At 35.0% G+C, this 27454-nt stretch overlaps 1 protein-coding gene and 1 long non-coding RNA gene across 4 annotated transcripts in view; one reads left to right on the top strand and one right to left on the bottom strand.

Moving 5' to 3' along the window:
• The window catches only part of LOC136041347 (kinesin-like protein KIF3A), a 43026-nt gene extending 30126 nt beyond the window's left edge, over positions 1–12900 (top strand). For all 3 annotated transcript variants that reach the window (XM_065725986.1, XM_065725988.1, XM_065725987.1), the window contains 2 exons: positions 2971–3087; positions 12679–12900. In XM_065725986.1, coding sequence (XP_065582058.1) covers positions 2971–3087; positions 12679–12822 — 261 coding nt within the window. In that variant the 3' untranslated portion in view covers positions 12823–12900. The remainder of the gene's footprint in view (positions 1–2970; positions 3088–12678) is intronic.
• A 6231-nt stretch (positions 12901–19131) lies between these two features.
• Positions 19132–27214, bottom strand: LOC136041341 (uncharacterized). Its single transcript, XR_010621006.1, has 2 exons — positions 27012–27214; positions 19132–19683 (listed from the first exon to the last, which is right to left on the bottom strand). It is a non-coding gene; the product is annotated as an uncharacterized LOC136041341 (long non-coding RNA).
• Between the last annotated feature and the right edge of the window lie 240 nt (positions 27215–27454).

Here is a 27454-nt window from a genome sequence, read left to right as displayed (position 1 = left end):
TTGTGTCCCGGTGTCCCAGTCTGTAATTTCTCTTTGAGTGTCGCGGTCGTCATTTATATTCCCTGTGTCCCGGTGTCATTTCGTCAATCAACAAACATGACGTCAGTCGACACACAAACATGACGTCACTCGACACACAGACAACTTATTTTTATATATATAGATCTCCCGGTGTCCCGGTTGTCATTTGTGTCCCGATGTCCCGGTGTGTAATTTCGTCAATCAACAAACATGACGTCATTCGACACACAAACATGACGTCACTTGACACACACACACAGACAACTTATTTTTATATATATAGAAGACTAGCTGTTGGGGTGGTGCTTCGCGCCACCCCAACACCTAGTCGGTGGGGCGCTCCGCGCCCCCTAAGCCCCCCGCGCGCGTAAGCCGTTACGCGCCATATTAGTTACGCGCCATTGTAGTTGTGTCCCTGTGTCCCATTTGTGAATAGAGATAGATATATAAATATATGTTTTTAACTACGTAAAACATGCGAATATACAACATTCTTCGCTGTCCCATTGTCTGTGCATATAAATAGATTTTCAGGTTTACTGACTCTTGAACATGCAACATATCATTGTCCATGGGAAAAACAATCCGTATTCAGATCTATACCTCATTATTCTAAAGATGTGTCCCTGTGTCCCGGTCGTAATTTATATTCCCTGTGTCCCGGTCGTCATTTGTGTCCCGGTATCCCAGTTTGTAATTTCTCTTTGAGTGTCCCGGTCGTCATTTATCTTCCCTGTGTCCCGGTCGTCATTTGTGTCCCGGTCTGTAATTTCTATTTGAACAATCCCTGTGTCCCGGTCGTCATTTATATATCCCGCCTGTGCCCCCGGCGTCCCCGTTGTAGTTGTGTCCCTATGTCCCGGTCGTCATTTATATTCCCTGTGTCCCGGTCGTGATTTGTGTCCGGGTGTCCCAGTCTGTAATTTCTCTTTGAGGTTCCCGGTCGTCATTTATATTCCCTGTGTCCCGGTCGTCATTTGTGTCCCGGTATGTAATTTCATCAGTTGAAAAACATGACGTCAGTCGACAAACAACTTCATGACGCATACAGCTCAATCCTTATAATGACTTCAGTCGACACACAAACATGACGTCAATCAATCAATCAATTTATTGATACTAAAAGAAAAAACTATTACAAAAGTAAAGTGGTTACTAGGCCCAAGTCACTCGACACACACACACACACACAGACAATTTATTTATATATATATATATATATATATATATATATATATATATATATATATATATATATATATATATATTATGCAATGTATGTGTGTGTGCGTATCCTGTATGCATTACTACACTGTTCGTCGTATCGTCAAGAAACTTTAAGATATTGTTAAATACACTCTTACGAAGGCTTTAGGTAAGAAAAACTTCACCCCCTCCCCAAGGTCCTCTTAATACATTTTGCGCTGACGGAAATTAGAGACCGCTGAACATAAATGTTTGACAGTTCTTCCGTTCACAGTATTAAGATTTTCTGGATATTAATGACCCAGCAACGCCCGACGCGTAAATCAATAATCCTAACGTTATTTTTCAAATGCTTTCGAACATAAAAATACAATCGTTATTTCGCACATAGAAAATGTTTTCTGCAAGGAGTGATTTGGGATTTCGAATGGATGGTTACGTGGAGTATTATTCAAATAATTTCGAACTTAATGTTCCTGTCCATTCCTAGGATCAAATTCAAGACTACCACTGCAATCATGACAATGTGTCATATACAGAAAAAGTCTTTGGCTTTTTTTTTTAACGAACTCCAGTTGCACCTGTCGGTTTCACACAGTTTTACTATAGCGTCATTTATGGTTGTAACCCACGATTATGGTGTCATTCATAATCTGATATACGAATGTGCAGTTTTTTCAAAAAACGGATTTCATTTTTAATATCATGTTTTGCTAACTATGCAAGCACGTAGATGCAGCAATTTCCTTCAAAAAGAGCCATGAAACTGCTCTCTATGATGTTCTAGCACCCTGCTAGCATTAGAAAAAGAAAAGAAAAAAAGGGTACATCAGTGTTACCAATGCAAAAAAGTGATTTTCCTTGTTGATCAAGCCAGGGAACTTTAAGTTTCCTGGATGCGCTTTGGCTATGGCGATTCTATTGGTATACTTTCTGTTTCGATCCGGCACTATGTTTTAGGCGTTTCAGGCTATCTTTTGAAATTCCCTTAAATTTGTTTTCACGCTAAAGTCTGACTATTGAAACTAATTTAGATAACAGTTGCAGTTTCTGAATCAACTCTAAATGTGTTTTTTTTTCACACTATCCAGTTTTCTTTAAAATGTGTTTTTAATTTTTGTTTACCATGGGCTGTGGTTAGCTTTTTAAAAGGTTACAACTATCCGGAACCATGATACGGGACATAAACTTCGAACTCAGTTGCAGCAACCCACTTCAGGGCTCAAAATTTGATGTTAAGGATTATATTATGTGGAAGTGAATCCATTTTAATCCAAGCAATGAGAAGAAGAAACATTGAAAGGGATATTTAATAATTGGGAAAAGGAAAGAAATGCAGAATGCAAAGAAAGTGAATGCAATTCTTAGCTGGAAGAACTGACACAAAACAATGTATATTTTATATTGGGTTGAGAACAGGCTACTTTTTGCATTTCCATTCCTGCCAATGTTTCGGTGGTGGAGAGGGGGGTTAACAAGCTGTTTAAGGCTACTGCCATTTGACTGTACGGTCAAATTGATTGTAGGATATGTTTCTTAAAACATTTCGCTAAACGATCTTTTTTTGTAAAAATTTGTCAAGTGAAGTAACACTCATTGAATTTTCACTCAGCTATCCTAAAGAAATTTCTAACACTTGTGTTCGTTTAAATCCAAATGTAATTTCTAGGTCCGTCACAAAATTATTGATGGTGTCATATATTAAAACTGCTAACTTTTTACATAGTTTGTTGTCTTTTATAGCGCTTGATTGAAGATAATGTCATGTGGAATGAAGAAATTGGAGATTGGGAATTGAAAGGAGTTGCTTATGCTGGAAATAATATTAGAAAGCCTTCTGGTCGCTCAGACCTGAAAAAGGTAAGTTAAGACATTTATTTTTAATGTGCTCTTTTTTGTTTTGTTTTTTTTGTTTAATATAACAAAAATTCTTATCAACTGCTTAAAGAATGGCCCCTATGAGGAATGTGGTTCAAGTATTTTAACCTAGTTACAATTTTGGCATAACCGCTCCCTATGAAATGTTTTATAAAATATTTCATAATAATTCTGTTAACCAAAAAATGGTTGATGAATGGGATGGAATAAAAATATCTGTAGATTCATGCAAGGAAAGTTTTTTTTATAGAAAAAATCCAAAGAAAAACTATGAAATCAACATAAGCTCATTTATTAACAGGATTTTAGAAAGGACAGAATAGTCGGCCATCTCAGCAGTTAAATTGGGCAACGTTCAAATATTCAAATGTACACCATTATCCCATGTTGTTGACAACACCACATAAAATGGTGTTGACACACCGTTTTACTCAAATCAGCTCTCAGTCTCGTTTGGTATTTTAATTATTATTAATGCAATATTTTTTAGTCATTACTAGCCGACCTTTCTCTCCGTCTAAGCTCTTAATAAAAAAAAAAGATATCAAAGTCATAACCACTTCAGTACGCAAGTAGGTCTCTGGCACCAAGGCCTCTTGCAATCTTGCAGCAACTTGATCGGACTGAGCATGATCTCTAAAAGAGATGCAACAAGATGTCGGGGTTCTAATCCACGCAAAACAAATAAGATTGGATTGGCCCTTCTTATTAATTAATTTGAAAAACTTTTTCCACAAAAGAAGTTTTTAAAAGAAAAATAATGATCTTGATTCAACCAAAAATGAGCGGAAATATAGTGAAATAATCTTCCAAGCGTAAAATTACCACTAATCAGCATCAATAAATACATGAAACCTTAACGAACAGAAATTACAATAAATAACCGAGTCAAACTCAAAACGAGAAAAAATTAACACTATTAGGACTGACGGCCTCCATGCCTTCTCAAGACCAGACCATAATTTGCACTCTACTAAAAAAAAAACATTTTAGATATTATCTTTTTTTTACATCAGTAAATAAAAAAATATTAAAACTTTAAGGAATAAATATCAATATTAAACTGACAATCGACGTACATTTTTTTTTCAGTAAAGTGCAAAATATGTTCTGATCTTGAGAAGGCATGGGGGTTGTCAGCCCTACTCATGTTAATCTTTGCTCGTTTTAAGTTAGAAGCGTTTATTTGTTGTAATTGCTGTGCGTTTTGGGCTTTATTTATTGATTGATGGTGATATGCAGTAGTTTTACGCTTCAACAAAAATTTGACTTTATTTCTGCTCTGTTTTTGGTTTAATGAAGCTCTACTTTTCCTTTATAAACATGTTTTGTGGAAAAAAAAATTAAATTGATTCTTGTTTGTTTTTAGTAACATACTCTTTTTCTTGGAAAAAATATTGTTTTGTTTTTTCCCATAAGAATCCGTAGTTTGGGTTGCTATTTGTATGTTGGAGAAACTTTATCACCAATGTTTCCTCCTGACACAAATAGTATTGTTTAACGTATTTTATACCTTCTTAAGTTGATCTGAAAAATAAAACATAATATCATTCTCAAAAACTTGTGTCTATGCTCTTTGACAACCTGGATAGATTTAGACTATTTTGATTTATTTAAATTGTAAGAGCAGAAGTAGCAATAGTAGTATCCCCGGAGGTTTCAACTTAATACCCCCAGTCGTTCTTGATATTTTGTTGAGGTGTCTTATTGGCAACCATACACACAGTGCCTTTTGATTTAGTATAAAGCAACATTTAGTTTTAAAACATAATGGGTCAAGTGCATAATTGTGGGGAATTGAAATACCCAATATCTCTAGAGACATAGTTACTTGACCGTTCCTTTGTTGACTATGCTAAACAAAATGGCTGTCTCAAATTGTGACTGGATGTGTCTGGAAAATGAATGGGCTTGAGAGGAGGGCTGCTTGCCCTCCAGTCTCTTATGACTCTTAAAAAAGGCGCTAGAACTTTTTGATTTAGTTCAATATCCATATAAATATTTCTTAAAAGCTTCATCTTAATGTTCTTAGGTCGCGTAGTAGCAACAGTTGTAGTAGGATTAGTAGCAGCATGCGTATAGCACCTTTGGTATCTTCAACATCCGCTTTTCAACACTTGCGTAAAGTTTAAAGTTGATAACATCAACCGGTCCTAAAGTATTTCCGATACGTCCTCTTGACAACTAGTGTGGGGATAGTGTGTTTTGATTAAGTCCCATACAGTTTCAATATTTCTCAAATGTTCACCCTTAATGTCCTTAGTTTTAGCGGCAGCAGTAGTAGTAGTAGCTGTATAATTAATAATAGTAGCCTTAGCTTTGGCGACAGTAGTAGTAGCAAAAATAATAATACTAGTAGCAGTAGTAGTAGTATGGGATGTACATATTCTCTTTTGGCTAGTTCAACACCCCCCACAACAAGGCTTGTTAGTTTCAACTTCACACACCAAACTGCTTGCAAGATATTTCTGTTAACCCCTTTTAACTACCTGCATTTTGGTTAAGTTCCCCTTCCCCCCTCCCAAAAAGAAATCCTTGACAATTTCATCGTCATACGCTTAGGCATGTTTGTAACAGTAGTCACAGTAGTGATTTTGGTATTACTAGTAGTAATATTAATGGTCGTAGCGGAAGTAGTCAACTGGTAGCAGTAGTACTATTAACGTATTGCCTTTGTAAGTAGTTCCAATAGAATTAGTTGTTGAAGTAGCAGTACTAGTTGTAAGTGTAACAGAGATAGTAGCATTAGTAGAAGGGTGCACATATTGCCTTTTGGTTAGATGATCTTCCCCTTTTAGCATTCTCTAAAAGTTCCAACTTAATACCCAAATTAATTCTTGAGACGCTCTTTTGATCTTTGGACTGTTTTTGAACAAATGGCTATCTCAAAATTTCTGTTGGATGCATTTGGGGAAAATAGGTCTTGAAGGGGGGGGGTGTCTTATTGCCCTACAATCACTTTGACTCTTAAAAAGGCCACTAGAACTTCTAATTTCCGTTCCAGTGAGCCCCCTTCAAATATATGATCACCTTTTCCATAAAAAACTGATATGTCCCTTGGTTCATAACTTACCTTTCAATTACGCTAAACAAAATGGCTATATATAAGTTGTTATTGGATGTATTTGGGGAAAGGATGTTCGTGAGGGGGTGGGGGGGTGGTCTATTTGACTCCAATCTCTTTTGACTATTATAAAAGACACTAGAACTTGCAAGTTTTAATCGAATGAGTCCCTTTCGAAGTTTCTATGACAAATCCTCCTATATTAAGGGCCCTGATCGGATTAATAAAGATAATACATTGTACCCACATCACTCTTTACTTAGGTAGCGGTATTGTTCTGCCTATGACACGGAAGGCAAGAATGTAGTCTTAACCTGACAGGTGTGATTGAGCATGGACTTCCGAAATCATAACTGTTGACTAGGTTTTGTTAAATGAATTCCGCCAGTCTACCTATTAATTAGGTTGATGACAAGAAATTTTGATACTCTTACCCTTTATCTTAGGCATAACCATTTGATATTAAAGTACACCGTTGATGCTAAAGCTGAAATATTAATTCTTAATTCCAAGGTTGAGTAGTGATATTAATGCTAATTTTATATGTCAACGTACTTCCCCCCGAGTTGCAAATAAAGAAAAATAAACTTCACTCATATTTTCAGACGTAATAATGTTAAGAGACCTTTAACGTGTGCTTACTTATTTTACTGACTTATGTTATCCGTAATATCTTTAAATAATAGGGATTCCATTTTGTTAAGGTATCATATCAGAATACATTGCTCAAACTTCTGAAACTACGTATTGTTAAACCTCAACTGATTGGATTGTACAGGTTTCTGTCACCAAACTGGAGGTGTTTAAAATTTTTGGAAGATAACGTATAGAGTTTTTTTAAATAAAAAATTTCCTTTTTTATATAGCATTTTTTCTTGTACGTTTTAGCTGTTCATTTTTTGTTTCTTCTTTTCTGTTCCTGAACGCTTCTGGATACAAGTTCAAATATTCAAATCTTAAGTTTTGTCAGTTACTAGCTGTTGGGGTGGCGCTTCGCGCCACCCCAACACCTAGTTGGTGGGGCACTTCGCGCCCCCCCAAGCCCCCCCGCGCGCGTAAGTCGTTACGCGCCATATTAGTTACGCGCCATTGTAGTTGTGTCCCTGTGTCCCACCTGTGAATATAGATAGATTTATATATGTGTTTCAAACTACGTAAAAATTGCGAATATACAACATTTTTGGCTTTCCCACTACTGGGAGCTTTCCGTTTCCAATTGCCAGCAATTGATCTGAAAATGTTTGACCAGAGTCATCGTTTTGCAATCGGACACGCATATTTGTAGTTAATTTTAATATTTTTACGTGTGCCCATAAATTAGAATTTTTCAGGCAAGCATTCATTTCGTCTGCAGGAGTTAAACTACGTAAAAATTGCGAATATACAACATTCTTGGCTTTCCCATTGTCTGTACATATACAAAGCCGTATGCACAAATAATGACGTCATATGCAAACGCTCTTTTTACAAACAAACAAACATGCATACACACAACTCGTTTTTATATAGATAGATAGATAGATAGATACAATACAAATTAACTGCGTAAAACTTGCGAATATACAACATTCTTCGCTGTCCAATTGTCGCTGCATATAAATAGATTGTCAGGTTTACCGACCCTCGAACATGCAACGTACAATTGTCCATGGGAAAAACAATCAGTATTAAGATCTATACCACATTTTTCTAATGATTGACCTTGAGCTTTGTTAATGGTGATTGCAAATGCTAATCGAATTGGGAATTGCAATCTTTTAAATTGAAAAGGCAGATCCGTAGGAATCATGGGAATGCGAGGAATAAGAACAGCCTCACCCTCAAAAGGCCCTGTCAAGATTGTGGCCTCTATTAGGTTTTCCATTGTTTTTTTTTTTACGGCAAGTCGCGTGCCATTGCAAAGCTTTGGTGGGTTGATATTTCTTCAAAGTATTATTGGTACGCCTATTTTTAGTTGTAGCACGTGTGGTGGAAACCCTGAAAGATCTATGGAATTTGAAAATTCAGATGGATAATTAACCGCTTCATTTGGTTCCAAAACTGTGTCGACTGACTTGCAAAGGACTGCCTGGTCTCGAATCTTGGTCAAAACAATATTGTTGATTTCGTGGACGTCTATATTTTTGGGTGCGAGAATCGCTCTTTCACTTAGCCATTTATTATTTTTATAATTTTTTAGAATATTCGGAAATACTTTTTCAATCAATTCATTTTTGGACGTCGCTAAATTACAGAAATCAGCAGGTAGTTGTATACGTCCTGAAATTGAGTCTATCGTATCATAAATGTCTTTTTGTTCCGACGTTAACTTGGAAATGTTATTTTGTACATACGACAATAGATCACTCGTACTGTAACTTTGTTCACGATCCAATTCTACACATGTCGAAACAGCAGCGATACTGTTAGGTGAAGGCATTCCCAAATCCTGAAGAGGTTTGTTTGCTATACGTACGCACAAATCTTCTATAATAACTAAAGTGTAGTTATAAATTTCTGATGTAAAATCAAAAGTCATATCTGACGTCTCTAACTGTTTTCGATGGAGTATATCTTTGGACATTTTTGACTTATATTGTTCCCATAACTCTGTAGGAGCTGATAGAGAGCAAGTGCACGAATTTGACTTGGGGTTGACGTTTCGCACGCGTCATTGATGCAGTTATCCCAGTGTTGGTCATTCTCCAATAAATTCAGAGCTTGGCATGCACTACGGTAAGTGTCATGTATAGTACCGTTTACAGTTCTCAAATACTCAAAGGATGTCGGACCGGGTACATTCACCAAAAGCAGGCGTAGAAAGAAGCATTCATGTTGATTGGGGTGAACGGTGTAGAGTCTTCCTATCGTGGTATCTTTGAAGATGGTAGGTTGGCCGTAAACCCACTGGTTATCTACTTCGATGGTGGTACCGTTGCCATTGTAGGTTCTTCAGTCATTTTACAATTAGAAATTTCTCTTTCAACGGTCTTCTTACAATTAAAAATTTGTCTTTGAACGATATTCTTAAATACCTGTGTCCTGGTCGTCATTTATATTCCCTGTGTCCCGGTCGTCATTTGTGTCCCGGTATCCCAGTCTGTAATTTCTCTTTGAGTGTCCCGGTCGTTATTTATATTCCCTCTGTCCCGGTCGTCATTTGTGTCCCGGTCTGTAATTTCTCTTTGAGTGTTTTTTCTTTTTAGTATTTTTTAGTTTTTTACATTTTTTCTTTTTTCAGTTTTCTTTTTCTTCTTTATTTTTCAGCTTCACTATGAAATACATATCGCCGAACATTTGTTTTTTTAACTAAAATCTGGTAGGCATTGATGACCTTATCCAAGTCAAAATCCCAAACCCAATCATCATCGCTATCATTTTCAGTTTTGATATGTTTTGACTCTCGCTGTCCAGGTGGATCTTCATCTAACTGCGCGGTTTTGCGTTCTTTAGCCTCAAGCCTGTTTCCTTGCTGTTCTTTTGATTCCTCGGCACGCTTTCTTTTCTGACTTTCTCTATCAGCAGCAAGTTTTTTGGCATAAACTCTTTGAGCAGCTTTCTCGGCTGTTGCCATTGTAGGTTCTTCAGTCATTTTACAATTAAACATTTTTCCGTTAACAAATGTCTTAAATACCGTTAATGACGTCACCGTCATAGCAAAAATGACGACAACTAACTTCATAACGTCAGTCGACACAGAAACATGACGTCACCTGATCCACAGACAGACACACAGACAGACAACTTATTTTTATATATATGGATATATTTTCCTATTATGTTAATCATAAACAGAAAAGCAGCGGAGTGTAAGAAATTATTTATTGCATGCTACTTTCCGATATGTTTGATGCCTCCTAGATTATAAAAAATAGACTCCCCCCCCCATGTTTTCCAGAATTGATGCCGCGGACCATAAAAGTGTTAGTTGCTACAGTTGTAGTCTCGAGTGTATGTGCTCGATTGGATCGTCTGAGAAAATTGCCAAAGTCTTTTTGTCTATATCCATGAGGGATTCGGTAGGCATTAACAGTTAGGACTTTTGTAACGTCTTTTGAAGACCCGCGCTCAATCTTATACACGTTGTCGCTTATGTTGCTCCTCAACCTCGACAAACGGGTCATAGTTGGTGCAATACTTCACGGCGTCTTTTCACCGAAGCATTGTCTCTCTTCGTTTTAAGTTTTAAATTTACTCAAAGTTTTATTGATTTTTTTTTCTTTCGCTTTTTCCAATACGAAAATTTAAGGAGATTCTATCCGAATTTTTTTCATTCAAAAGGCGGAAGCTCCTTCACAACGGTAATAACTAGACGTCCATTCCCAAAACTTTATGGAAAGCTACAGCCCCTGTAACCTACAAATTCTACAATTTCATTACAATCCCTGACTTATGGAACTGAGATTCAAATTAGATTGTGGCCCTTCTTATCGGAGTGGATGACAAGAACGTTGGCCTTCCGATCGAGCAGTGACATTAAAGATCTTAATTATACCTATTGACGAGGGTTTGTTAGAATTTTGCCAAACACAGACTTAGATTCCTATTTTGATAAAAAACTTTTCATAGGACTTGAAATGAAGTTGTTGACTTAAATAATTTGTTTGTTTGTTTTTTTTTATAATGTCTCGGTTCTTTGTATTTGTTTGGAACTTTTGACCTTGGTAATTTAAACGAGTTTTGAAAGCACAAATTGTAAGTTAGTCGGCGGCAGAGCCTCGCAGTGTTGACTGAAAGTCCTGGTAGTTCTGCAAGGTGTTACTTCTTTTTTCTGTGGCGTATTTTTAACTGGAATTATTTAGTAAACTGCAAGTTTTACCATTTCATTTTGATTCAAGCTTCTCCTAAAGAGAACCTGTTATAAACTTATGTTTTAGTTAATGAATTGATTGCTTTTAACAATAACGTGAATTTATATACTGCAGACATTTGACCATGAAAAGTTATTCTCTAAATTATATTGTGATTGTAGTTCAAAACTTACTTGCGGTTTAGTTTATTATTGCGTCAGTTTCCTTGTCTATGAGCATTTGCATGTAAAGTTTAGGTTTATTTATTGGTATTCTATAACAAAATGTGTGACACGATAAGAAGTGCAGACCGGGTACAAAGAAGGTCAACTAATATGTTGGATTTTTACTATGCTGATTTATCCTTAAGTCACAAATTCTTGCTGAAGTCAGTAATAAACAAAGAAAAGTCTGAAATCCTACGAAATCTTGGATTTTCAAAAATCATTAACGAAATCTTACCAAAGCCTAAAATTCCTTTTTCTCAGGATAAATTTTGCAAAGTGAAATATTTAGATATATGACACAATGTATATACAAATGAATACGATTAAGTAATAAAAATTAATAATATTAATGAAAATAAATAATGATTATGAGTAATAACAGCAATATATGATTATATGTCTTGCTCGTGACCAACATTTCATGATCACTAAGAAGTCTACTTTCAGAGCTAAGAAAGCTTCGGTTTGCTTCATGTTTGGACTAATTTAAATAAAAAGGTTTTTTTAAAAAAGCCTTCTCTACGAAGAATAAAAAGAATTAGTAAAGCTCTCAGAAAAAAGTCATATGTAGCAAATCAAACTTAAAAAGAATGGAAATTACTGTGAATTGGTAAATATTGTCTAAAGCGGATAAAATGAAAGGAACAGTCAAGCATTACCCAAACAAACTGAAATCACTAATAATAAGTGATGCTACCTCCCTGTCAAACTGCCTAAAGGCTAGAGTGTCATTTGCCCTTTCTTTCAAGCTTCAATAAGAAAATAAGGAAGTAAATAAACTTAGAATATATCATTCTATGACAAAATGCATGTTAAGACTTATAGACATAAAGCTTTATTCTTAACATGCAATACCATTCCACTCGTCGATCACACAACCATGCGGCTCTTCAATTTATAGATTATTTTAAACTTAGCAATATTGGGACACGTAATTACCACAATAATTAGACTAATCAAACTATCAAACAAATTCAATAGATTCAGTTAATATTCAGAAAAAAAAGTAAAAACTTCATCTAGATTTATCTATCCTTAATTTTTGACCTTCAACTTAATTTATTTTAAATTGTTTTTAATAGTTATAACTTCAACATAACTTTCGTAGGAATAAAAAAAATTCTTAGAACAAATATATTTGTTATTTTCAATTTAATTCGACTGTTTTAAATGAAACTTTTTTTTACTATTTTTTTTCTCCCGTTTTATTCAAAGTATAGAAAATTGTTAACGCCTGAAGAATATTTTTAAACTTTAGCTGGGTTTTTTTATGTTGTCTGTTTATTTTGCTGAGTGTCCTATTTTGTATCGGAGGTCAGTAACTGATTCACGAATTAACTGTTGATGCATTGCAAGGAATGGATTTAAAAGGAAAATAATTATTAATGAGTTTGTTTTTGAAAATTAGACTGTTAAAACTAATTTTGCTCGTTCATTATATCCTAATGCATTAATAAAATTAATTCTGGTATATTTGTTCAATTCTCAGCTTTTCCAATTTTCTTTCTCCTAGAAGTCTGTCCTGGATCTGAGTGCCATCTATTTATCATATTCTGAAGATTGTTTAACTGAGTCATTCCGACCAACTTCTGCTGCCAGAGTACGTTCTTCTCGTGCCCGAACTACCAATGCTCGATCTGCAGCAAGGAGAAAGTGATAAAACTATAACTCTTACATTCCCGCTGTTAGTTTGTATAGATTATTGCTTTAGGTGTTATCTTATAAAGTGTTAGTGTTATGTATATATATATATATATATATATATATATATATATATATATATATATATATATATATATATATATATATATATATATGTGTGTGTGTATATATGGAATTGAAAATGGGAATTCAAATAATGTACCAAAATAACTTACAACAAAAATAAACAGAATAAAAAAAAGGAATATTGAAGCTCTTACAAATGGAAAGAGAAATTTTGACTGGACAATGTAAAAATATCATAAATAAAAAGTAATTAAATTAATTTTCTCCTATTAGTAAAATTGGTGATAAAATGAGGATCCGGATTGTGAATAGGGTGTTACGTTATTAAATAGCCACATGTTAGTCAAGTGTACATTGTCCAGACATACTGGGAAAAGTGTCCGAAAGAACGTCTTCATGCTTAGAAGACAAAAAAGAGTTTGCAGTTTCAAAAATCCGAAAGATCCCCGCTATCAATTGGCAGATCATCTTTAACTTCTGAAAAACGATGTAATCTTAAGGCCATTTCAACATTATGCTTAATTAGAAAGCAGTTTTTTTTAAGGAAAGCCATGTCACAATTAATAGCGACATGTTTATAGTATAAAAGAATAACTAATGTTATAAAACTTATGACCTAAGGAGGCTTAATAAATTGCATTGTTTTCATATTATTAGTTTAGTTCTCTAATCTAATTATAAGGTTAAAGTTAATTTGTTAAGTAATAAAATATAATTTAGTTATTGAATACTGAAGTTAAATTTGTAATTGTATTATTATTCTTTTATTGATTGATAATTTGATCACGGCTTTCGGGCAATGGAAAAGATAATAGTTATATTAATAGAAGGATATTTTTAAGTATAATAAATTAATTAATTATTAATTAATTAATAAATTAAAATATATATATATATATATATATATATATATATAAATATATAATAAATTAATTATCCTATTGACCAATTAAAATTATGTGTGGGCTTGAAAAAAATATATACTGGATATAGCATATTTATCTATACTGAAAGCAAAGGAAAGATGGTTCTGTCAGGTAGGCTATGTTTGCTGCTCTGAGAAGAAGATAGGAGATAAGAGATTTGTTTTTTTAATTTGCCTCTCTCTCTCTCCCTCTCTCTCTCTCTCTATATATATATATATATATATATATATATATATATATATATATATATATATATATATATATATATATATATATATATATATATATATATATATATATATATATATATATATATATATATATATATATATATATATATATATATATATATATATATATATATATATATATATGTATATATATGTGTGTGTGTGTGTGTGTGTGTGTATGTATTTACTGTTTTTGTATTTCTTTTCTTTTCTTTTTATCGGTTGTAACATGAAGAACTTCCTGACAAAATGCCCTTGAAAAACTATTACGCACAACCTGTCAGCGTTAAGAATAAAGCTGATCAAATTTTAATTAAGCTCAATTTACTGCAGTAACACAATTAAAAAAGAAAACATTTCTCTTTAGTTAAATGTCCAAATTGGGCAAAAGAAAAACTATTGTACGAAAGTCTGGACGGAAAACATCACTTTACAATTTTGAGTTCAATGTTAGTTCGCTGTGTTGTCTTGTTAGTTATGTATTGATGCTAGAAGGCACAAGGATTTTATTTCCGTTCAGGTAACTCGCCTATGTTGTGAACCCAACACGGTTTGTAGCTGCGATAACTATTGAACTTCAAGAAGAAGCAGAAGAGGATTAAATTATTTATAAATTTAAAATAAATAAAAGAACTTGATATAAAATCAGGCTAAAGATAATGTTTTTAATTGCTAAACTTCTACAAAAAGAATGATATTAGGAAAACGTATATGCGGGTAGTTTTTATGAAATTGCGTTGGAGTTCTTGGTTTTACGTTCTAAGGTGATTGCCTTATTACAGACGTATCTGCAAGCGTGAGAATTGTCGAAGGGGTGCTTCTTGACTTGCTAATTTTCTGTGCGTAAATGATGTAATCTTAGAGTTTCTAAACATAAAATAATTCCCTGAGATTATTTACCATGAACATGTAATTGGTATTATGACCTTTGAACGATTCTAGTCGTGACGATGATATGTCATTTACATCATTCCTTTCTTTTTGTTTGTTTTTCTTTTTGAGTCTACTGACAGCCATTAACATAGACTAGGCAGTCTTGTGTATTCAGACCAAAGATACGCTTAGAAAATGTCTACTTTCGTTGATGCTTAAAAAAATGGTTTGGTCATAGTTAAAAGGCAAAAAAGCGACAAATGCACTTTTTGGTATAATATAGCTAGGTTTGCACAGTTCCTAATAAATTCCATCTTCTCCTCCGAAGGGTGCCATCGTGAAATAATCAACTGCCTAGTACATTAAATATCCTTTGACCAGAATCGTCATTAATGGATTACCATATATTACTCTCTACTTTACCTATCTTTTTCTCTCTACCTCCCTCCCTCCCTCCCTCTCAGCTCCCTCTCTCTCCTTCTATGGTCGTATTTAAATTTTAAATGGATAGTGTCTTAAGTTCATTGGTCTTAAATATTGTGTTTCTTATCATTGATGTTGAACTGGCTCGGTGCTTGTGGCATAGCATCTTTAGTGTACTATTGTTCTGCTGTAAGCTCACATGATATGTTATGATCTCATTATTATGTATGTGTTTTTGACTCAATAAAAATAGCTGCACAAGCGTTAGTATAACGTTATACCTCATTTGCCTGATAGAAGATGGAATATCCGTTCAATACAAAATCCTGTTCTATATTTAAAGTTTTATTTTATGCTGCTCTTCTGTCGTAATTCTTCTCTTTATTTTTGAAAGCTTTTTGATTTTTTCATTTTTTTAATTGTAAGTATGAAATAACGGAATTACCAAAAAATTATTCATTTAATACTAATTCTGGATATTTCAGGAATTGTGCTATAACTCGTGTAGAGGGTTTGCTTTAGGAGTGGACCAAGTCCAGAAAAGGCAGTTATGAAATCATGTTTCCTGGTTGTAGGTAAACTTGAATCCCATAGTCTTGGCAAGGCTTTGTGGGAACATTAAACACTTTGAAGATCAGATATAAGAACCTTAAACCAAAGCAAAGCCAATTGAATATGATTCACTGTTGCTCTGAAATGAAAGAAGATGTCTTATAAGCACTGCAGCAGCTCGCTTTTTTTCTGCCAATACCATGTATCGACACATATATTTGATTAGAGTTAAGCATGGATGTGTCCTAATATCTTCGAGGTGAGTTGTATGCCGCAGTCAGAATTCATCTACTTGCTATGTTTCTTAGAAAGGATCTAGTATCCACGGCTCTAAAAACCGATTTCGCCGACTCTCCATAGCCGATTTCCCTATTCTCCGCTGTTTGTCTACAGCCAAAACCTAGTATGAACATACTATATTGGGAAGCCTAGTATCATAGGAGGCAAATACAAGAAGAAAACAAACTTCGTAAAACCTATTGCCGAAATTCTGTATTCTCTCGCTCTAACAATGAAAAAATCTAATGTTTTCTGATTTCCTTAGAAAAATTAGGTGGTAGGTTTTGGCGTAGGACAACCCAGCTATCGTAATTTCTTGTCTATTGCATGAGCTTCATATAGTTCAATGTCATATGTCCATATAGTTCAACCAGCTATTATAGATATTTCATAACTTTTAATAATTTTCTGTTAAGTCATAACGAATTTTAGGAAAGAGACACTTATTTGATCATAATACACTTAGAGTACCAAGGACCTCAAAATGAAAACATTTTTTTCCTGGTCCCATCTTAGGTATATTCATACCTGAAAACCAGAATTGTCTACGATTTCTCCAATTGGTTGTTACAAATTTATGAACAAAATTTTGGTTGTGTAAGTTTCACCATTGTTGCCATACTGAGCCATGAAAAAAAATAAGCGTAAACTAATCTACTAAATTTGACGATGCTTTTTATTCCTGTTAATTTAAACCTAAAACAATCTGTTGATTCCCATTTTGTTACTAACACATTATTTCAAACCGGATTAATACCCCCAAGATTCATTCTTGCTTTTTGATAAGTGCTGTTAGCCCCTGACACACGAAAGGTAGTTTGGCAGATTTTCCATCATGACTTCTGAAGGAAAAAAATAATTTAATATTTGTGTTTTACATAATAGACATAAAGTAAAAATGTGGTGATTGGAATTAGAAGGAATAGGGATTCACCGGATCCCTATTTATAACCCTTTAAAGGGTTAAATATAACAAAGATAACTTGTGTTTCTAAAACAATGCTCTTGTATCTGAGTCAATAAATTCGGTTCTGATAATTGAAAGTTCAACATATGCCATTTTGGTCGAAAATGAGTTATGTATATGCCATGTGTAAACAGTATGAGGAATCGAATGGTGCAGTCAGAATTGTCCTATTTTGTACCGTTACGAAGATAAAAGGAGACTTACGCCAGCTCTGACAGAGGAGGATTATCACTTATGAAGCAATAATGGCATTTGCCTCCTTTTTTTATTTAGGGAAAGGAGACATGCCAAAAAATGGATTAACTTTGAATTCGCTCAGAATGCTTTTGACAGAAGAGGATTATCTTATTTGTAGAAAATGGCCCATTCGCCATAAAATGGATTACTTGTGAATTTACTCGAAATACTTCAATTCAATTTATACTACTGAAAAGAGCATATAATTGGTTTAGAATATGTTTTCTTCATCTCAATTAGACTCATCCCTTAGAGTAGCCTGCGCCGACAAACTTTTTTCTATTTTTTGGCTCTCCTAACAAATTACAAAAATGGCGCGTGTTCTGCTTTTAATGGTCTCATGCGAACTGATAACTTGAAGTGATAACCTTGAATAATTTCATCAATAACCATATTAATGCATGGCTTAATTACTTAGCTATTCAATGGTATATTTTTTTTTCCATTCCTGTTTGGTAACAAAGCGTTTGGCTTACGTTCTTACACAATTTCGCTCGTGCGATCTTTTTTTCCCTTGTCCAATTTAGTGCTTATTAACGGTAGCCTTTCTCTTTTGCCACGGTAATTAGGGAAGTCACGCTTTCTAGAGCTCTTTAATTACTTTTTTCTCTTATTTGCTGCTGATCCTTTCACGCATGTTCCTTATTTTCAAACTTGGCGCCTGCTAATTACTAAAACTGCATGACGGCGGGTGATCTTTAATTCTTAAGACGTATATGGTTGAATAAATTTCCATTTAACTAATTCAAAGAATTAGATTGTACCGTCTTCGGTAATTTAAAAAAGTGTTGTTTTGTTGCTAAGTGGTTTGAACCAATTTTAGCTTAGGGAAAGTATTTAAGAAATAAATAAATATTCTTTATCGCTATAATAGCACGCAGCTACCAACGGGCTTTATGCACCAAGAAAATATAACACATTGCAAATATAGACATAAAATATTAAGACTTAGTACAGTATTTTTAAGGAGTTTATCATTACAGTGCTTCACAAAGGACGATAGATACCGTTTTGATGCCTTTTGGGGGGGAGGACAAAGAAACTGACATGATGATTTAAATGCTTTTCCGCGTTTTTTGGCCAACTGGTTTGTAGTCCTTGAAAATCTGTTACAGTTTTGCGATGGGCATCAGGGTTTTCGACTTTTTTTTTCAAGGAAAAAATTGTCTTGACTATATATGTGGATTCCATTTCAGGTTGTTTCTGTAATTTCTCCTAGGATTTTTATTTCATCTTTAGCTGTAAGTCTAATGTCATCTTGGAACGGAATCCTGCTTTTTAAGAAGCTAGCACTTCGAAGCCAAATTTAAACCACTTCACAATTTGGTGTTTAGATGAGTATGGAACGATTCCCACTAATTTTAGATGTTGAAGGTTATTGGTAATTATGCTAATTTTGATTGAGCAGCAATGCGCTATTAACTAATATATTAGTAATAGTTTTCATGGTGTTGTAATGAAAACACAGATATTATTTAGCAATGGGGCTATGATGATTTTAGAAAGCAGTTTGAGCTATCCGGTATCCACATCTTTTATTTTTTACAGACTTTATTTTCATTGTTAATTCTCAGTTCTTTTTGTCAAAAAGCTCTTTGTTTTTTAAACTCTTTTATTTGAGATCTCCGCAATTTCATTACTGACATTAGATTTTATCTACTGTTTTGGAATGGTAGCCTTACTACAAATCTTGGAAGTTAAAGCGCTACTTAAAGAATAGAGCAATTCCTAAATAAATGATAAAATAATAATGAGTCGAGACACAAGATATATTTTACACTTCACAGAAATCCAATATTGAAACAGAAAAAAACATACAGGATTTCTTTATTAAAAAACGTATTCCCCAACAAACTACATGGTTAATTCAAGATTTATGTCTTAAGATTGCATAAACGACTGGTCAAAATATAAAAAAAGCAAGTTTAAAATTGGAGTCCTGGGGAAATTCCAGGGGACATGCCAGCTGGTACACCACGGAAATCTCTGGGGAAGCCAATGCCCATTCCTCTAAGAAATTGCCAATCATTGCGACCTAGCCACATTGCAATGTAAATTAGCACAGCTATACATACAATTGCGAAAAATAAATGTATGATCGCCAAGCATCCACATGCACAGCTTTTAAATTTCCTGAATCCTTCTTCATAATGATGCATGTGCACCACGACATTTGAATCTTTTCCAAGGAAGCTGGTTGGATTTGGCGCCATTGTTATGCTTTCCAAGTCCGCTCCGCGGTCAAAGTCGTTGAATGCCGGAGGGGGTGAAGATGGGTAGTTTCGAAAGTTGTATTGTTGGCCCTGAAAATGAAAGAAACTAATAAAATGGAGAGAAATTTCTTTGCGACTAAGGTTTGATGATTTATTCTTCGAAGTTTAAGTTGGTGTGTAAAATCCAGTCCAGATTTTATTGTTACAGCGCTTCATTAACTTTTAACTTTGTTAGTAAGGAATTACCATAAAGAAAGGATAAAAATAAAAAACAACGAAAAATGTTCTGGCCAACGAATGCTCAATAATATTTTTTTTTATATGGAAATACATCTAAGACCATACAAAAATACACTTAAACACAAGCTCTTTACGCAAATATACCCGAAAACATCGACAGATCTTGGCCATTTTCCCACCAGATGAAAAAAGCCAAGATTAAATCAAACTTGAATGCGAAACAACTCAATGGACGGATATTTCAAGGCTGTGTAGAAATCATTTTGGTTTGTCTTCAGCATAGATTCATAGATTCATAGATTTATTCATAGAAAAATATTTTTGGTCTGAGTATCTTGAAAACAGTATTAAAGATAAATTTGCAACTTTCTGTAAACTTGTTCTTCAGATAGATATGTAAAAAAAAATTTTAAGCCCTAGCTTCCTGCCCTTTGGAGGAATATAATGGACTAAGCGTGTAATATAGGTTTGGATTGTAGACAGATAGTTTATCGTGGAAAAATAGTTTCTAATGGAGAACGTTGGTCTTAAGATATTGAAGCATTTTGGTAAAGATCTTAATTTAAGCCAAAGATTGAAGGTTTGAGGGGGCCGATAGTCTTCCTTATGTTTAGAAAAATCCTATTTAGTTTATGATTGATGCTGCCGTTGGGGCAAATTGGTAAAGAATGAACCCTAGCCCCATAATAATCAAAGATTTAAAAAATAAACTATTTAAAAAAATATATAATTTGAGCAAAAATTTGGTTTGCCGAAAAATGGTCTGGATTCCTTTTTTTCCAACCAGAAACTTCTAGTATTCCTTATGTCAAAAGGACCTCGGTGATGACATAGAATATTAAAAGCGTTAGTAGCTTTGATTCAAGATTCCAAGAATACGCCCAATAATGCGTCTCCGTTCCAATTTTATGAATGACTTGTAGGCTGGGCAAAGAGGACCTCATCAAAGTCAGGGTATCTTGAAAAAAACGGTTGCATGGTTTTCTGACGTCCCAAAATAGACCAAAGATTTGATTTTTTTAACAGGTCCTATATTCTAAAACCGGGGCGATTTTTTCTCCATGATCGGCTAACAAAACCGATAATGTATGTAAATTGGCCAAAAGAGACCTCAATGAAGACATCAAATTAAAACATATTGTGGTATTGATTTATGATTACTGAAAAGAATTTAAGAGTGTTTTGTCTCCGAAGAGCTTTAATTAAACAGTTTGTGGTTGCGAACTGTAGTAAAGAACAACCTGGCTCAATTGTAACAGAAGCTCTAAAAATGGAAATTTGATATCAATAGTTACATCAAAAGAATCAAATTTTTACGCTGTTTTTAAATATACAAGTTTTATCTAGTTTAGTCTTACCGATCAAAAGTTACGAGACTGGGAAATTTGCCTTATTTTAGAAAAATAATTATCTTCTTATTTTCTTTGCTATCGGTTAAACGCTGAAGTTGTCAGCCTATCGAAGCTTTTAAAACGTTATGTTCAAAGAAGAACGCGATCAGTAATCACATGATCAAAGGCTATTCCTCAGTGTTGAAAAAACAACAATAACAAAAGAACATCGAAAGAAGGGACTAAATTGACTTTGCAGCCAGTTGAACTTTATCCTTTTCAATCGTAGACATCGTGACGGATGAAAGCTTAGAACAATATCTTATATAATCCAGTTGGTATTATAAGGCTATCTGCTACTTTTCAGGATCAAAATACCATAAATGACATTATTAATTATGAAGAAACTACTATGACATATTTTTTATCAGCTCTTCACGAGCTAACGAAAATACCGAAAGAAGGGACTAAATTGACTTTGCAGCCAGTTGAACGTTATCCTTATCAATCCTCGACATCGTGACGGAAGAAAACTTGAAACAGTATCTTATATGATCTAGTTGGTATTATAAAGCTATCCCTAACTCTTCAGGGTCAAAATACCATATATGACACTCTATTAATTATTACAAAACGGCCTCGTTGTTTTACGTTATCGTTTGTACCCGTTGCGTAAACACTTAATTCTAGGTTACAGTGAGTATGTGTAGGCTAAACCAACTAGCAAAAGTTACAAACCCCTCTTCACTGAAGATGATTGTAGCCTAACAGACGATTATTACTTACAAGTCCCCTACATGTCTTACCACTGGAATCAACTTGGTCTTACCATCAAATACACTGGAAACAAATAATAGGCACACTAAATAGCAAAATTTGCAAACCCCTCATTGCCAAAGATGATTATGAGCTAACAGCCGACCTTTCCTTACAAGTCCCCTATATGTCTCACAATTGGTATCGGCCCATTTTCGGTTTCAGTGTGTACCTTACTACTGAAGTTGTCAACCCCTTGAAATTCTCAAAGTGGTATAACTTATGAAGGAATTTTTGTACCAAAAAACTGATGACATATACTTTGGTCAGCCCATCACGAGTTATAATACCAAAAGAAGGGACTAAATTGACTTTGCAGCCAGTTGAACTTTATCCTTTTCAATCGTAGACATCGTGACGGATCAAGACTTGGAACAATATCTTATGTAATCTAGTTGGTATTATAAAGCTATCCCTAACTCTTCAGGGTCAAAATACCATATATGACAATCTATTAATTATTACGAAACTGCCTCGTTGTTTCACGTTGTCGTTTGTACCCGTTGCGTAAACACTTAATTCTATGTTACAGTGAGTATGGGTACACCAACTAGCAAAAGTTACAAATCCCTCAGCGCTTTCATTGTTTTACGTTATCATTTGTACCCCTTGCGTAAACACATAATTCTAGGGTACAGTGAGTATGGGTAGGCTACACCAACTAGCAAAAGTTATAAACCCTCTTCACTGAAGACGATTGTAGCCTAACAGACGATTATTACTTACAAGTCCCCCGCATGTCTTACCACTGGAACCAAATTGGTCTTACCATCAAATGCATCGGAAACAAATAATAGGTATACCAGCTAGCCAAAGTTACAAACCCGTTTTTGCCGAAGATAATTATGGTATAACAGCCGACTGTTGCTTACAAGTCCTCTACTTCTCACAATTGGTATCGGCCTATTTTCGGTTTCAGTGTGTACCTTACTACTGAAGTTGTCAACCCCTTGAAATTCTCAAAGTGGTATAACTTATGAAGGAATTTTTGTACCAAAAAACTGATGACATATACTTTGGTCAGCCCATCACGAGCTATAATACCAAAAGAAGGGACTAAATTGACTTTGCAGCCAGTTGAACTTTATCCTTTTCAATCGTAGACATCGTGACGGATCAAGACTTGGAACAATATCTTATGTAATCTAGTTGGTATTATAAAGCTATCCCTAACTCTTCAGGGTCAAAATACCATATATGACACTCTATTAATTATTACAAAACTGCCTCGTTGTTTCACGTTGTCGTTTGTACCCGTTGCGCAAACACTTAATTCTATGTTACAGTGAGTATGGGTACACCAACTAGCAAAAGTTACAAATCCCTCAGCGCTTTCATTATTTTACGTTATCATTTGTACCCCTTGCATAAACACATAATTCTAGGGTACAGTGAGTATGGGTAGGCTACACCAACTAGCAAAAGTTATAAACCCCTCTTCACTGAAGACGATTTTAGCCTAACAGACGATTATTACTTACAAGTCCCCCGCATGTCTTACCACTGGAACCAAATTGGTCTTACCATCAAGTACATCGGAAACAAATAATAGGTATACCAGCTAGCCAAAGTTACAAACCCCTTATTGCCGAAGATGATTATGGTCTAACAGCCGACTGTTGCTTACAAGTCCTCTACTTCTCACAATTGGTATCGACCTATTTTTGGTTTCAGTGTGTACCCTACTACTGAAGTTGTCAACCCTTTGAAACTTTCAAAGTTCGAGCGACGCATTGAGGAGGAAAAGTCCCTTTCATATACGGACTAATTTCTGTTCGTTTTAGGTTTTAATGTTGCTCCTTACTTTCATTTAAAAAAACTTTTTTTTTTAATTTAATTCTTACTATGATCAAATTTAATTCTTAACTATGATCGTTCCTTTCAAAACTACTTTCAACAGAACACCATTAGGCTTTATCGTAGCGAATTGGGGAATGTTATCCCTCTAGTTTCTTAAATTATTGATTTTTATGTCACTTGGTATTAACCAAGTGACATATAGCAATCGCAAATTCTGTCGGTCTGTCGGTCCCGGTTTTGCTACTTTAGGCACTTCCAGGTAAGCTAGGACGATGAAATTTGGCAGGCGTATCAGGGACCGGACCAGATTAAATTAGAAATATTCGTTTTCCCGATTTGACCATCCGGGGGAGTGGGGGCCCATTAATTCGGAAAAAATAGAATAATTGAAGTATTTTTAACTTACGAACAGTTGATCAGATCTCAATGAAATTTGATGTTTGGAAGGATATCGTGTCTTAGAGCTGTTAATTTAAATCTTGACCTGATCTGGTGACAGGGGGGGGGAGTTGGGAGGGGGAAACCTAAAACTTGGAAAACACTTAGAGTGGAGGGATCGGGATGAAACTTGGTGGTAAAAATAAGCACAAGTCCTAGATACATGATTGACATAACCAGAACGGATACGCTCTCTTTGGGGTAGTTGGGGGGGGGGTGTTGATTCTGAAAAATTAGAAAAAATGAGGTATTTTTAACTTACGAACGGGTGATCGGATCTCAATGAAATTTGATATTTAGAAGGATATCGTGCCTCAAAGCTCTAATTTTAAGTCTCGACTGGATCTGATGACATTGGGGGGAGTTTGGAGTGGGGTAACCTAAAATCATGTAAAACGCTTAGATTGGAGGGATCGGGATGAAACTTGGTAGTAAAATAAGAAGAAGTCTTAGATACGTGATTTACATAATTGGAACGGATCCGCTCTATTGGGGGGGGGTGTAATTCTTAAAAATTAGAAAAAATTACGTATTTTTAACTTACGAAGGAGTTATCGGATCTTCATGAAACTTCATATTTAGAAGTGACTCAGATCTCTTATTTTAAATCTCAACCGGATCCAGCGTAATTGGGGGGGGGGCAATTGAGGGGAACCGGAAATCTTAGAAAATACTTAAAGCGGTGAGATCAGGATGAAACTGGATGGGAAGAATAAAAATCTGTCTAAGACACGTGACTGACATAATCGGACCGGATCTGTTCTCTTTGGTGGAGTTGGGGGGGGGGTTGTAATTTTGAAAATTGAGGTATTTGTAACTTACGAAAGGGTGACCAGATCTTAATGAAATTTAATATTTAGAAGGGTCTTGCGCTTTAAAGCTCTAATTTTAAATTCCGACCCGATCCTGTGACATTGGGGGGAGTTGGAGGGGGAAACCGGAATTCTTGGAAAACGTGAAAATTAGGGTATTTTATTTTACGAATAGGTGATCGGATCTTAATGAAATTTGATATTTAGAAGGAATTCATGTCTCAGAGCTCTTATTTCAAATCCCGATCAGATCTTTTGACATTGGGGGGAGTTGGAGGGGGAAATCTCGGAAAACACTTGGAGTGGAGGAATCGGGATGAAGCTTGGTGGAAAGAATAATCAAATGTCCTTGATACGTGATTGACGGAACCGCACTGGATTTGCTCTCTTTGGTTGAGTTGTGGGGAGGGGTTCAGTGATTTGGCGAGTTTGGTGCTTCTGGACGTGCTAGGACGATGAAGATTGGTAGGCGTGTCAGGGAGCTGCACAATTTGACTTGATAAAGTTGTTTTCCCAGATTCGACCATCTGGGGGGCTAAAGGGAGAGGAAAAATTAGAAAAAATAGGTATTTATAACATACGAGTGGGTGATCGGATCTTAATGAATTTTGATATTTAGAAGGACATCGTGACTCAGAGCTCTTATTTTAAATCCTGACCGGTATTAAGCCTCTTATTTTCCTTTTAAATCAATCTATTGATTCATAGAATTTTGCTAGAGCTTATACCATATGATCTCTTGGCTCTTAGCTCTTCTTGCCTCGTCACGACGGAACCGCACTGGATTTGCTCTCTTTGGTTGAGTTGTGGGGAGGGGTTCAGTGATTTGGCGAGTTTGGTGCTTCTGGACGTGCTAGGACGATGAAGATTGGTAGGCGTGTCAGGGAGCTGCACAATTTGACTTGATAAAGTTGTTTTCCCAGATTCGACCATCTGGGGGGCTAAAGGGAGAGGAAAAATTAGAAAAAATAGGTATTTATAACATACGAGTGGGTGATCGGATCTTAATGAATTTTGATATGTAGAAGGACATCGTGACTCAGAGCTCTTATTTTAAATCCTGACCGGTATTAAGCCTCTTATTTTCCTTTTAAATCAATCTATTGATTCATAGAATTTTGCTAGAGCTTATACCATATGATCTCTTGGCTCTTAGCTCTTCTTGCCTCGTCACAAGTGCCATATGAGCTCTTAGCTCTTGTTTTAGGAAGCAGCCAACTAAAGCAACTAAAACTTATGGGTTGCGCATTGCTCTTTACCTAGTTAACGTAAGAAATAAATTGTTTTGCTTTTCTGATTCCAATTATTATTGTTTGGATTTTCAATTGCCAATGTTTCATCAGCTCAATAGGGCATCATGTGTATTCTGCGCGCAAAAGTCTTGTTATCTTGATAATGAGTTCGTTGCTGGTTTCAGTTTTTCGATTTCCAGCTGTCTCTTTCTGACTTCTGTCCTCCAGTTTAAGCGATTTCTTCCCTTATTTGGCTGAAGTTGTTTGAACTTTCTGAAATAGCAAAGCTATCTTTGCGTTTATTTCCTTTTCCTCATTTTGTTGAACTATATAGGGTTTCTCTTTAACGGTGTGTTGAACTTACCTGAATTATGCAAGTTATGTAATCAGCCTCAAAGGAGTTTAGTGGAAACTAATCTACACAACGGCATTGAACAATAGCACGATTAGGTTCTCTTCTAGAGCCAACCTGATATTTCCACAATAAAAACAAACAGACACTGGTATATTCCTACTTTTACAAAAAAATGACGAATTTTGTGAAGATATGAAGGGACTTGTTTTAACTAAATATTGGAATTTTTTTTAATTATTAGTACAATTATACGTAGTAATTGTTTCCGCCAACCATGTAGATCAGGTTTGAGAAAAAATTAACTGTCAGTCCTTCCCGTTTCCTTTACTACGGTAGCCAATTGGTAAGTTAAAAAAAAACGAAAACAAAACAAATTCTGAAGTATATAGGTTACCTTCATGAACAGATAAATATCAAATTTCTTCTTTAATCCACATATCAAGTTGCTCCATGCACTGAATCTCCTGCTGAAGGAAGGAAATTAAAATGCAAATTTCCTCGTACGAAACTTCCTTCTTCCGTCAAACTATTTTGTAGATATTTCATGCTCTTTCTTTTATGGTAAAAATCAGGACACAGGTAAAAGCGACATCAAAATCCTTTAATTTTGGAAAAAATACTATTGTTACAAAGCAGGCTCGTAAAAAATAATAATAAAAAAAAAACACGGTTAAGTGCTTGGGACAATTGGCAAAGGGTAGTTTACAGGTGCGATAGACATTGCCCACAGAAAAAAAAAATCAAATTAAGTTATAGTAAGAAACTACCTTGACACGTGAAACGGCGCTATATTGTTTGCTTAAGGGGACTTATCTACGCTCTAACCCTCTTGCAGTA

Source organism: Artemia franciscana, unplaced genomic scaffold, assembly GCF_032884065.1.
Source record: "Artemia franciscana unplaced genomic scaffold, ASM3288406v1 PGA_scaffold_166, whole genome shotgun sequence".
In the NCBI taxonomy this organism is placed as follows: domain Eukaryota; kingdom Metazoa; phylum Arthropoda; class Branchiopoda; order Anostraca; family Artemiidae; genus Artemia; species Artemia franciscana.
Note: the sequence above shows the minus strand (reverse complement) of the source record. Positions and strands in the feature narration are given on the sequence as shown.